At 32.9% G+C, this 14,377-nt stretch overlaps 1 protein-coding gene across 24 annotated transcripts in view; it reads right to left on the reverse strand.

The window, feature by feature from the left end:
* The window catches only part of LOC145239774 (rho GTPase-activating protein 39-like), a 1,121,368-nt gene extending 1,108,404 nt beyond the window's left edge, over positions 1–12,964 (reverse strand). For 4 of the 24 annotated variants that reach the window (XM_080103222.1, XM_080103229.1, XM_080103224.1 and 1 more), the window contains exon 1: positions 12,249–12,962. In XM_080103222.1, the coding sequence (XP_079959348.1) occupies positions 12,249–12,259 (11 nt within the window). In that variant the 5' untranslated portion in view covers positions 12,260–12,962. Of the gene's footprint in view, positions 1–12,248 lie in introns of all 24 variants that reach the window. The other 20 variants (XM_080103226.1, XM_080103230.1, XM_080103218.1 and 17 more) reach the window with 10 other exon arrangements.
* Between the last annotated feature and the right edge of the window lie 1,413 nt (positions 12,965–14,377).

Raw genomic sequence — 14,377 nt, forward strand, 5'->3', positions numbered from 1 at the left:
GACAGGAGGACATAGTTTTGAAAGCCGATTTATAATTTTTTTTATCGTTTCTGACTACTTTTTGATTGCATGTGAAAGATTAAAGACTAAAGTTAATTTCCCAAAAGGAAAAAAAAGTTTGTACAAGTGAAAAAGAAAAAAAAATTATGAAAAATGTTTTCATGGCGAGCTAATTAATTCAGCTAAATTTTGAAGTTAAATTCATTGTAAAAATTCTTTGAAAAATACATATTAGTTTTCTGGGTATATTTCAAAGATAATTAGTAAAGTCCAAAGATATTGAATTAAGAAGAAAAAAAACCTTGTTTGTGCAAAAAATAGCTTAATTAGCCCACAAAGCGAAAGATTCTCGCTTCGTTCAACTGAAAGAAAAAGTCCTCGTCACATGGATTATATGGAAGCCCAATTTCAGACAGACGGAAGGCTGTCTGAGAATGACGTCAGGTAGTTAAAAAGAGGTAGAGGTACTGATTTCTTTTTTCTCCTAGTCGTGCATCCATACATTTCTATCGTGAACGTTTCTCTAATTTTTACCATTTTTTTTTTTTTAATTTAATTATTTGGTGAAAGTGCACATCGGAACTAACTGAAGACTCACTTTTAAGAAGTTGATTACAGAGAGGTTGAAAATAAGAAAATGCCTTTCGGAATAAACACACCCATCATCCCCATGTTAAGAATGGCTTTCGGAATAGCCCCCCCGCCAACCTCCTCATGTTAAGAACGGCTTTCGGAATAAACACCCTTTGGAGGTTGGAAACCAGTGCACATTGACCAAATTTTTCTATGTTCCTGCTTTCAAATAAAAATTATTTAGTTTTCAATATTATATAAAAATTATATTACGCCGAAAGTTTCACATTCATGGAAGCAAGGAAAATATTAGAATCGTACATATAAAAATCATGCAAAACGTGTAATTGAAAAAAAAAAACAAGTAGAAATATTTTTTGCATATTTCATTAAAATTGGTTAATTTCTTGATTTTTGGTGAATTTTTAAGTAAAGGTAGCGGTCAAAATGTTTATACATTTTGAGCATTCATTTTGCCCGTAGTTAATGTTTTATTAAAAATGAAAAAGTATATTTTGTTAAAAATAATTTTAAAAAATCGCGTTATTGTAAGTTATTATATTTATATAAAAAAAAAAAAAAAAAAATCAGAATTCTGTTTTTGTTACAAACAAAAACTTTTTGATTCGGTCCTGAAATTGAATTTATTTGTTCCTGCTATGCACTCTCCCCATGTCCCAACTGAAAATCAAAAAAGTCGGACTGATGCACAAGTGCCGAAAATTTGAGTGCATTTTTACATTTTAGGGATTAACCATTCATTTTGCACGTACCTAGTATATGCTGATGTTTTATCTGCTAAAGAGAAAACAGTTTTAAAAAGGGGGGGGGTGAACCAAGCAAATATCACAAAGAATACGAAATGATAATGTCAATATTTATAAGCTACATACAGTTTGTAATGCATTGTATCAAGAAATCGATTGCGTTGTTAAGGAAACACGAGTTAGAAGAAAAGAGAACACAAACGCCATCTTCATTTTTATGCTCAAAGATATCAAAAATAAGATAAATTTCTTTTGAAAGGTTAGAGTTAGAGTAAAAACAATATTACGTACTAAAGGAACGAAAGTTAGGTATTATATGTCGCCATAAAATATTCAACATAACATTTAGTTATTCGGAATTTTAACCTAAGGGGAGTTTTACTAAAGTAGTTGAGAAAAAAAACAAAAAAAAAACAATTCAACTACTTTATTTAAACAAAGTTTTATAACATAAAAAAAACAAAAACAATTCAACTACTTTATTTAAACAAAGTTTTATAACATAAAAAAAAAAAAAACAATTCAACTACTTTATTTAAACAAAGTTTTATAACATAAAAATAAAATGAGACAATATTGTAAGTTTTCTTAAAATCATTAAAGTAATTGTAAGAAAAATGATTTTTTTTCAATTACTTTAGTAAAATAGAATTACCTCCCTTAGAACAATAGGTTAGAATTCCGAATAACCTAACATTTTTATAGTACACGTGTAGCAGTTGTTTATGGAAGTAATAGTTAATTAGTTATGATAATCCATCCATTTGGATGACGACGTCTTTATTTATTTATTTTTTTGACTGACTCCATTGATGGCTAAAGCACGATACGTGATCTCCACTGCTTTGCACAGATAAAGCACAGGAAGTCAGGATTTGGGTTTTGATGGTGAGTGACTGCCGCTTGTCAGTGTCTCAGTGTGCAACGCTCCATAGCTGCTTGCTCATGCTCGTTGTTGAAGAAGGTCATCTCGCTATCGCATATGGCACGCCAAGTGTCTCTGTCTGCTGCCAAAGTCTCTAAAACATTGAAGGGGATATTGCAGCGCTTGAGGTTGAGTATGATGCAGTCTATATAGCGTTCTCCAGGCAGCCGATGTTTCGTCGGCCATGAGTGAGCTGGCCGAAGAGAACTCTTTGACAGTCTGTTTGAGAGCATCTTGAGGATGTGGCCCAACCATCAAAGCTGACGGCTCTAGAAAGGCAATTCTAGCTCTCCTCCGACAATGGAGGGATCGGTGGCATTGATCTTATTAAGACTCCCACAGGTGTTCAGCCCATCTTTCCAGGATACCACTCTTCTTTTTGATGAGAGCACCATCCTTACTATGCACTTGGTGCATGCAGCGTTGCCTTGGGCCATGGAACATCTCTACTGCCTTGTAAAAACCATGGGTATCGCCAAGGTCTGCACGCTTTGGATCTCCCTAGCCTTCTTCAGCCACCATTCCTTCTCCATCCAAAGCAATTCTCGTGCACCATGGCACAGAGGGAGGAGAAATGCTCATTGAGTGTGGAAGATGCTGGATTTCTTAAGGAATCATGGGGAATCTGATGTCCCTTGCAAAATTGTAAAACCAGTTCTTGTGTTGCCTCTCAGAGTAGCCAAGGATGGATTCTGAGGCACAATGAAAAGGTGCCTCAGAATCCATTCTTGGCTACTCTGAAGTGGCCAAGTCATAATCTATATGAATAAAATTATTTTTCATTGCCATCGAACGACTCACTTATTTAAAATTAATAATAGAACAGTCGCTATTCACGAAGACAAACAAGGTTTTTTTAATGCAAGTAAAATTCAACTAAAAAATAACGATGTATTTAAATGCTGCCCACCTCAGCATTATGTGACACAAGGGTCTAGAAAGTAGGGCATCAAGCAAGCGCCCCAAGGGAGGGGCACTCTTGCCTAGCAAAAATTGCCTGAGCATCTCCATTGGCATTCTCCAGTCGGGGCGCCTCAGGCAGTAAGCAATGAACTTACTCCACCCGAAAGCCGGGTGGCAAGGCTTGGAAGGGTGAACCTCCTGGGTGATACCCAGACAGCATACCTTATCAGTTCGACAGGTACTGGGACAGTTTCTGGCCCTGCACCTGTCAGGGCGATTCTCAAGAACGGATTCTTGACTGGTACTTTTACATACCTGGTTTCCAAGCTGCCGAAGCAGCAGAGACTACCCATTCAAAAATGGATATTCTGGATTGGAACTATTATGAAATCTATCTAAGTACATTATAGTAAGCAGTGATTGCAGTTATCTCCCCTGGTGCCCCCCCTCATCCGTAAAATAAACATTAAGGGCGCGACACAATCAATCTCATTAAAGTTTGATTTTCCACTGTTAAAAAAAATATTGATCAAGTTAAGTCATTTTTTATTTTGTATAACTTTATTCCATAACGTGTAGGTACAATATAATTTTTTTTCCAATATTTTCATTTTTTTTTTTTTTAATGTCTTTCTTAAACTAAACAAGTACCGAATTGTTTTTGTTAAATATTATACGAGGAATTATTTGGAGATAAAATCTGTTGAGAAATACACAATTTGTATTGAGAAATTTTAAATGTGTAAACATTATATAAACTTATCCAATCAATATTGCCTAAATGAACGGCCATTTTGGATAACTTATTCTTTTCCTAATGCTTACACATTTAAAGTGTGTATACCTCTCAACAAAAAAATGGGTGTATCTCTCAACAAAAAAGATTTTATCTCTAAAAAATTCCTCATATAATAGCATTTAACAAAAACTAATTTTTAATGTGGACATTTTTTTTTTCGCAATAAACTTATGCCGGGATTTAGCAACTTTGCAATCGGGTATAAAATAAATTGAATATTTATCTATAAAAGGGTACTTCGTAGGTACGTGCAAAATGAATGCCGATGCTCAAAATGAATAAATATTTTGACCTCTCCATTTACTTAAAAAAATAAATCACTAGAAATCAGGAAATTAACCAATTTTAATGAAATTTTCAGTATTTATCAAATAATGATCATGGAATATATTGAACCCATTATTTTTCTTTAAATCTTAATGGAAATATATTATGTTTAAACAAAAAATACCGTTACTAAAGATTAAAGGAATTTATTTTTGCTTTTTTTTATGAAAATAAAGCATCCTAAAATATAACAAAAAAAAATTAATTTTTACAGGAAGATTACGATAAAAGCCCTAAAGTCTGTATTAATGAATTTGATATAACTCTAAGAAAAATGAATTTCTCAAACTACCAATATTATCATTGAATTAAGCATTGTTTATTTAATATTTTCACATAAAAAATTATAATTGCAAAAAATATTTCTACTTTTTTTTTTTTTTTTTTTTTTAAATTACAGGTTTCGCACAATTTTTATATGTAAGATTTTAATATTTTCCTAGATTGGCCAATAATTAAACAAAAAATTTAATTTAAAAACAAGAACATAGAAATATAAAAATTATACAAACGTTTACAATAGAAATGCACGGATGCACGTCTGGGTAAAAAAAAAAAAAAAAAAAAAGAAGAAACCCAGCACCCCTCCCTCCTTTTAATTACATGACGTCATTCTCAGACAGCTTTTCGACTGTCCCAGATTTTGGACCTCCGTATATTCCGTGTTTACAAAACTACGGTTTGTTGCGCTTTTGCAAATGGCAAAATCACTCGGTTTGGGGGCTAATTCAGCTGTTTTTTTTTTTAGAGCAAACAAAGTGGGGTTTTTTTTTAATTTAATTCAATATTTTAGGATTTTAGTTTACTAATTATCTTTGAAATAGACCCAGAAAACTAATATTTATCTTTAAAAGGATTTTTACAAAGAATTTATTTAACTTCAAAATTAAGATAAATTAGTTAGCTCGCCATGAAAACAGTTTTCATAACTTTTTTTTCGTTTGTACAAATATTTTTTTCCTTTGGGAGATTAAGTTTAGTCCTTAATCTTTCAAATACAAGAAAAAAATAGTCGGAAACCTACAAAAAAATTATGATAAATCGACTTTCAAAACTAGGTCACCTATTGTCGTTTGCCCATTTGTGCCCGTACCTAGTACTTCGATATTGAACAAACAAAATTCGAAAATAGAAATATTGAATTTTAAGTAAAACAAATGGTACCTACGTAATTGTTATGTCGTAAATAGCAACATATCTAAAAATTCCAAAAAAACAATAGGGTAGAAAAATAATCATTAACAGAACATTTTCTTAAATATTTGGTTCTTTTCCAGAATTCCTCCTATATCAAAAACATATGTATCCCTGGCCAATCAAAAATATCATATTTCAAAAATCACAAACTGACCTAGTAGTATTATTTTTATAAAGAAAATCACTTAAAGCGATTAATGGAAATTTGTAAGCCTTACAACATACGTGTGAATTATTGAGTTATCTCCCTTTGTTTCTTGACATTTTTTTTTTAAATTACAGGTGAGAAAGTCACTTCTCAGATACTCGTAAAATTTGGTTTGCATTTATTTAAAGATAAAACTACTTGATCAATTTATGTTACTTTTGGAATATGATATTTTCGTTTTGTCACAAGTATGTACATCATACGTTCATTTTTTTTTAATATAGAGGGAATTCTGAACAAGAACCAATGATACTTCTCCATGGTTACATCCAAATGAAATATGAATGTCATAAAAATAGCCAAAAGGCTTTATGATGTACTTGTGAGGGAAAAAATATTCTCCACCAAAAATTACGGAAATCCATCCAACAGATTTGTTCTTACACAATAAGGTGAAAGTGCCGATGTGTATCAACTAAAAAGTTGATTTTTAGAGGTTTTCAAGTCTGTTTTGAACGAATATCACATTTAAAATTGTTGCTGACAAATAGTTTTTAGGATATGAAGATCTTTATTATCCAATGTATTCTCTAATGGGTCTCAGTGGTCGCCATTTTGGTTTTCATTTAAGACATTCCCCAAACAATGCACATGAGCAAAAGAAAATGTCGAAAATTACTGTTTAATGAAAAGGAAGTAAAGTTAAACTTAGAAAATTACATATTGCTGACGGACTGAAAAAATGTTTACAGAAAATTATTAAATACTGAAAGAATATTTGATAAAATCAATTTTTTTTTATGTTTGTTTGTTTTGTATTTTCTTCTATAATATAGCAGCGAAAAGGTGTGTGTGTGTGTTCGTGTGTGTTCGTGTGTGTATTTTTTTTGTATATCCGCCAAAAGCTTTTTTCGGGGGGGGGGGCACCCATTCTTACAACTTTATATACTCGCTAGATCATAATATCTCCGATTTACGAAACGAGGTCGTCTATCTTTTTATTTCAGCAACTTTTATGTTACAAAATTTACACTGTGATTTCATTTCTCTATGGCGTGATGTTTGATTTAGAAAACCACATGTTGACGTTCGTTCAATCACCTGCTTTTTTAAACGTTTAATTTCACCCATTCTCACTTCTCTGCCCACTTAGCATCGTAGTAACGTGTCACTTTTTTCTGCTCCTTCGGGTCTGAGCCTACTTCCAACTTTTTTTTTTTTCTTTTACACGTACAAACACCCTGGCACTTCCGTTAGTCTATTATATAAAAGGGAAAATGTGTTAGTTTGTGTGTGTGTTTGTATGTCCATCAAAAAACTTTTGACAGATGCATTGGACCGTGACAAAATCGGTATCGTTAGAAAGATCAATCTCTCAGACGAAAAATATGTTAAAATTGGCCAAAAAGATTCATTCTATCCGGGTGAACTAGGCCGTCTATCTGGGTGAACTAGGCCGTTTCTTGCAAAGAAGGGGGGGGGTCACTTTTTGCGTCGAGATTTTTCCAAGTCATACGCCTAGCAATCTCAATGTACATTTAAAAGCGTTCGACCCGTCATAACGTCATAAGTTTCCGTGACAGTATGTTAGCTTTTTTTAATCTCCTTTGCCTTATAAGCGTTACAGGTCCAAACCTACCATACTGCGGCTATTTTTTTTTTCCCCCGCATGGGCACTTGCTGCTATTTTGATTGAAACCAAAATTCATTTATTTTCTTTAGAGGGTTGCTCAATATCGTTAGTATACCATATCTATACCACCTCTCGCTACCAGGGTAATGCCAGATAGCCATGCTAGTCTGCAATAAAAACAAAATGCGTGTGCTCACTGTTTCACTTCAGTTTGTATCGTCTGCATTAAAAAAAAATGGCAATCACTTAAAACCATTAGAGAATACATATATATTATATATATATCTCAACTGTCGGTTTATGTGTGTGGGTTTGTTCGTATCTGCTAAAAACATTTGCCGGCCGCATTGAACAATGTCGAAATTGGTACCATCTGAAAGAATGATCACTTTGATGCATAATATGCGAAAATTTTTAAAAATTTAAAGATTAATTCCGTGGTAGTCAACTGGACCATTTCTTACAAGGAGGGTAACTTTTCGCGTTGCCATTTTCACAAGTCATGCGCACGTATCTGTTTAAAAACATTATTTTGCAGGGCCATGACGTCATAAGTTGCTGTCGACCAATGGGCAAAAGCACTTATCAGTAATGTTTTTCCTTTTTCTTCCACCCCCGTTTCAGGTTCAAGCCTGTCTACCGCGGCTAATTTTTATTTTTTTTTAATTTTTTTGTAGTCACACGGGCAGTGGCTACTATTTTGATTGAAAGAAAACTTGTTTTGATTCATTTATTTATTTATTTTTAGAAGTTGTCACCTACTTTTGTGAGGTTTGCTTAATATCCTTAGTATAGTAGCTGTGTCCAAACCGAACTTCATGTCCACCCGGGCAACGAACGCCGGGTATCCATGCTAGTTGGATAATAAAAGTCTTAATATTATAAAACCTACTTCTAAACAATTCTGTTCGTCCACCATAGACTCGAATACTCCTAAAAATCAACTTTTGAAAGGTTAGCGTTTAGTTGACACATATCGGCACTTTGAGCTAAAATAAACCCAACTTTTAGTCGTACGCACGCAGAATACTGTCGCCTTTATCGTGATACTCAAGGGAGATAATTACTTTGTCGCGTTTAAGTAAAAATAAAGAAAAAAATTGAATTATCTCTCTTGACTTTCATAATGATAAACGGATAATGGTGGCTAAAAGTTAAATTTATTTTATAAAAACGAAACTACTAGATGAACTTCTGTAATTTTGGGTGAACGGTATTTTCCCCTCACAAGTAAGTACATGATAAAGGTTACTTGCTTTCTTTGTTTATTGCATATATACTAAACCAAGGTATAATCACGGAGATGTTTTCATGACAAGTATTCGTCCGAGTTCCAATCTATAAGTTCCTTGCTGAACTTTCACAAAAACACTCGACTAGCTAAAACCACTATCAACAATCCCCCCCCCCACTATCTGTGCCTAAATCTAAACGCAGGTTCCATGACCAAAGCTTCTTTCCTCGAACTGTTGTTCCGCTGGCCGGTTTTCCGGCTGACTGCAATATGGTAGCCTTTAAGTCCGATGTAAACGAGTTCTTGTTGAAACATCCCGTTAAATAATGAAATCTGCCCAATTTCTACTATTAACGATTACTACACTACCACCTTACATTTATTAACCCTTATCCTCGAGTGGTCTTTGGGCCTGGATAAGTGGTGACATTTGCAATATATATATATATATATACAAGTTACAACTTTGCAAATTGTAAATACAAATTCTGAGCAAAGTAGAAATTTTTCTTCATGTAAACAAGTGACAAAAAAGGCTAGTTCGTTGAGAATCAGTATTTACAAACTTTAAAGATTTATAATTTCTATGGTTATCTTTACGATTACGGTTTCCACTTAACTTCCGGTTGTCCCTCACGATATTCGAAATTTTTTTTTTTTTTTTTAATTATTATTATCATTATTATTTAGAAAAGTTCAAAATATCGAGAGATATAGGGAAAGCGAACTTTTACTTGTCCTATTCTATACTTTCACATGACAATTTAATTAAGCAAACGATACTGTAAGAATTGAATTTAACTTTAAAAATCTAATAGTTATAGTTACTATAACTATTAGATTTTTAAAGTTAATATAATATACTATAATATAGTACAATACTTTCTTTGCATAGGTACTCATTATTACCGACATATTTTGCAACAAAATAGGATTTTGAAAATACAGTAAAGAAAGCAAAAGCACTACAGGGTGGGCCAAAATAAGGGTCCTATATATATATATATATATATATATATATATATATATTATATATGATTATATTTAAAGATAGGACCCTTCTTTGGCCCACCCTGTATATATATATATAGCTTTTATTTATTAGATTGTGGCCCATTTTATGCTAAACAAGATCTTTATGATTACTGTTTCCACTTCAAGTCCTTTTGTTTCTTCATTTTTATTTATTTTTGTTACACTTTTGTTAGGTGAAAGTACAGAATAGTTACAAAACACCTGCCACTTACCATGTTGAGAATGGGTTTCTAACGTTATTATTTCAGCATGGTCTCTTCTCTGTCTAAGTACCTACCTATTAATAATTACCATAAAAAATGTAGACCGATTAAAGTGACAAATATAACATTAACTATTTGCTATATTTATCCGATGTTGTCCGGGAGTTTTTCTATCATCATTTGTTTCCACTTTTTCTAATGAAAATTTAAACATTATAGCAACGTGTAGTCATCGACTTATTAATAACTATAATTTCATTGATGCAATGAAGAACTTCCAACACTTAATCTCCGTGAGAATTTTAAAATCGGTTTAAATGGCTTCCTATTCGACAGATTAAATGTTTCCAAATTCCTTTCAAAATTTAAAGGGTCGCGAAGTAACGCATTTTTTTTTTCAACTATTAACAAATGATTAAAATTTAAGAAACTGAAATGCATTCTGCTAGGCTTAATTTTATATTTTTATTAAATCGATTTATTGGTAAATTTTTACTTGAACTACAACTCCAACAGTCAACACTCACCTTTTAAATTGACGACTTTTATAGGTTCTCTGGTCCGCTGAAAATGAAAATGAATATCACATTCACCTTTGGGCAGTAGTTTTCTGGATATTAAGACATTTTTTTCCAATGTATTAATAAATGTCGGTGGCGGTCACCATTCTTAACATGGGGAGGAAGGGTGTTTTGTAACACGCATGCGCATTAATACTTTTCAGGTGGGAAAAACATGATCGTCAGTGAAAACAATGGATTTCATTGGATAATAAACGTCTTAAAACTATTTGCCTAGCCTAAATTTAAATGCGATATTCGTTTTCAGCATCCCCGAAAACCTGTTCAAGTTACCAATTCAACAGTGAATGTTGAGTTGCAGTGAAAGTAAAAAAAAAAATAAAAATAAAAAAAATACCGGTTTATTTTATGCTATGGTATTTTTTTTTAAATTTCAACAAATAAATCGACATTAAACAAAAACAAAATTTATAAGACATGTATAAACAAGAAGAACACACATACACACAATGAGAAATGATCACACAATTCCATTGATAATATAGAGATTTTCTAGCTAAGAAAGCAGAAAATTAAAAGCAATGTTAATTAATAAAAAATATATACAAATTTAACGAAGGCATCGATGGAATATCCTACTATAGTGTCAAGTGGTGTGTGCATGTGTTATCCATGGATCTGACACTGAACCTAATTACCCTAAATGCTGCAATTGATAGTTTTTCAGGTGCCCACCTACCTTGTGTTGATGAAGAGATGTTATTTAGATACAATTTCGTCCCTGAAACGATCGTACACTAACTATTTTTTTCTTGTCTTGATTCTTTTGAGCATGTAAATGAATTTTCACTAATTCATTTACCTCTTATTTTATCGTATAAGGTACAGTATACACACATGCATAGGTTTTAAAAGATCTAACAAGTCCACCCACAACCGATTGCGTTTCAACATATATGTATAAATTTGATAGTGCTATCCATAATAAATAAACATATGGATACTTGTGTTACCGTGCTAAAATAATAACGTTATTATTTTGAACGTCATTCTGACATAAGGAGGGGAGGGCGTTTTATAATTATTCTGTATCTTCACCTAACAATTATAATAATACACACACACACATATATATATATATATATATATATATATCGTAAAACTTGAATTTATCTTGAAAATACTATTTAAAAAATAGTACGGTAGCATTAGTGCATAAGCAACAACATACATGTTAGAAGTTTAAATAATTAAGTTTAAATTATTATGAACCTATCCCGCATTTTCCGGGCAGAATATGATCAGAATTATTTCCAGAAGAATGTGAAGAGAAAGCTTCATTTTATTGGGAAAATGTTTTGTGTGTATGTACGTATGTATCAGACAACATGAAGATTATTTAAGGTATGCTCCCACAAAATGGGCAACTAGGATATTTTATTAAACAAGAAAAAGAATGTGTTTAAATCAGACGAGACTGAAAAAAAAAAAAAAAAAAAATGATCAAGTGTGAAAAGAGAGCGAGAGAGAAAGAAGAAAACAGTTCGATACCGAAAGAAACGGAAATAGGAATATATTAAATGTGTATAGTGGTTATAAAGTGGGTGATCGATTCATAACATGTTGAAAATATAAAATAATCCCCCAATTTATAACCAATATATAATATTGTGAAATGAACATTTTTTTTTGTAGGGAAAGCAGAAGAATCAGAGAATATTGCTAATTTTTTTTACCTATTATTTTAGTTAATAAAAAATTACTTGAAATGTGTAAAAAATAATTTAAAAAAAAAACAATTTTCTTTTCGTGTCATAAGATAAATTATTTTTAAAGATTAAGGGAGAGAATTAGGTAGGATATAAAAAAAGGGTATTTTAAAGGGAGGGAAAAGAATATTTTAAAATGTATGAAACTTGTAGATGTAAAACAAAAAAAAAACAACAAAAAAAAAAGGGTGTCAATTTTTTTTTTAATACTAACCTTTCGGCCATCCTCTTGTAGTAAATTTTCCCTTTTTCCCCAAATGTTGCCGATTGGATTTTTTTTTTTAATTTATCCAGGATGCTTGATAATATTTAATAACCATTGGAAATTTCTTCGACGGAGTATCCAGTCCGATAATTCTCTCCTTTTTTTTTTTTTTGTTCCAAGTAAAATCGTGTTTGTTGCTTATTTATTGACGGCGGCGGTGAAGTTAAATTTTATTACCCCTAATTTTTTTTTTTTTTTTTTTTTTTTAAATAATACACAGACAGACAAAAAACTCTGCACTATTATTATAATAATTAATATTTTTTTTGTTTATTTTTTTTTCTAATAATAATTTTAAAAAAATAGAAAAAAACAAAACAAAAACAATGTGACGACGACGACGAAGAAGACGATGTCAAAATCGACGACTGTCACATTTCGAAGCGATGCGGAAAGAAGAAGACGTAGGAGAAAGAAGAAACTAATATTAGGAGGGAGACAACAGTTCGACACCTACTTTGCCCGTCCGCCATGTTTGCTCTACTACACCATGACTGCCTCTGCTTCTTTTCGCTTAGTGTTGTTTGACTAGAGCTGAGCGCTCACCCTATCACTCACTCTTGCTATCACTCACTCTCTATTTGTCACATACCTTCTCACTTACTCACTCTATATCCCATCTTATTCACTATCTCTTTATGTCTCCATCTCTCCCCCTTTCTATATTTATCACTTCCTTTCTTTCCTTTCTCTCTCCCTTGTTGCTTAATACTATTTGGCTATAGTTGCACACACAAACACTCTCTCTCTCTATCTATCTATCTATCTATCTATTTCTATTTCGCTCACTCTCTAACTTACCTTCTCTCTCTCACTCAATCTCGCTACCTCTCTCTTTTTCCCTATCTATATTTCTGTTTCACTCTCTCTCTCTCATCATCTCTCTCACTTACCCTCTCTCTCACTTACTCTCGCTGTCTCTCTCTTTTCTCTCTCTAGCTATCTCCCTCTCTCTCTCTCACTTACGCTTTCTCTCTCTCTCATTCATTCACACGCTTACTATTTCTCTCCAGTTTCTCTATCTATCTATCTATCTATCTATCTTTTGTCCTCACTTTGTCTCTCTCTTTCTCTTTCTCTCTCTCTTTCTCTCTCTCTCTCTCTCTCTCTTTCTCTCTTGCCTAAAAATCCTCCTCCTCATCCGCTACTGCCACTATTGCACCTTTCTCTTTAAAACTATTCCATTCAACTACCGAGTTGGCAGATAGTGAACCTAACCTCACACCCCTTTACGAACTCCCTGTTAATAACCTTTCCCTTCTCCACTCTCCCTCAGGTTTGGATCGAAGTATAGTATTTGTTCTGTTGGATTCCCATAAGACCACTCTCCCAGGCATTACATCCTACGAAAGGGGGACTGGGTGGGTTTGTATCGCTTGGGCCGTCCTCATCAGAAAATTCCGATGAAGCAATTTTAATAGATAATTTCTTACCGGCCGTGAATTCGTCTGTGGTGTTCACCAGTTCAGTTCACCACTATTCACAAATGGTCACATGATACTCGAGCTTGTATCATCTCCGGCCCTTGTGGGGAAGCAAATAAATCGCCCTTAATCACTTGACACTACCTACTCTAACAGGGATGTAGGTTACCTTTTTGTTGTCATTTTGTATTTTAATTAATACGTAACATTAAACAAACAAATTCCTTTATTTTATAACCATGAGACATAAAAACTATAACTCCGCTTTTTCGTCTTCTACTTAAATTATTAATTAATAAATTCATTCTCGTCTTCCCTTCCTCTCTCTCTTTCTAACTCTTACTCCCCCACCTTCTCTACATTTCCCCTTTCATTCCTTTACCTTCCTTCTCACTCTTTCCTTATACCTCTAATTCTCTCTCTATTTCTTACTCCCATTTCCTTTTCTTCTCTCTAGTCTCCCGCTCTTTCTTTAGGTATCTTTTATCATTTTTTTCCTCTCTCTCTCTCTCTCTCTCTCTTTCTTTCTTTCTCTCCTTCTCTCTCACTCACCCTTGATTATCTCGCTTCGCGCTCCCTCTCACTTGTATATATCATTCTCTTTCTATCTCTTTCTCTCTCACTCATTCGTCTCTTACATTTCTCTGACTCTAC

The sequence above is a fragment of the Euprymna scolopes genome, chromosome 19 (assembly GCF_053919585.1).
Source record: "Euprymna scolopes isolate OS-2025 chromosome 19, ASM5391958v1, whole genome shotgun sequence".
NCBI lineage: Eukaryota > Metazoa > Mollusca > Cephalopoda > Sepiida > Sepiolidae > Euprymna > Euprymna scolopes.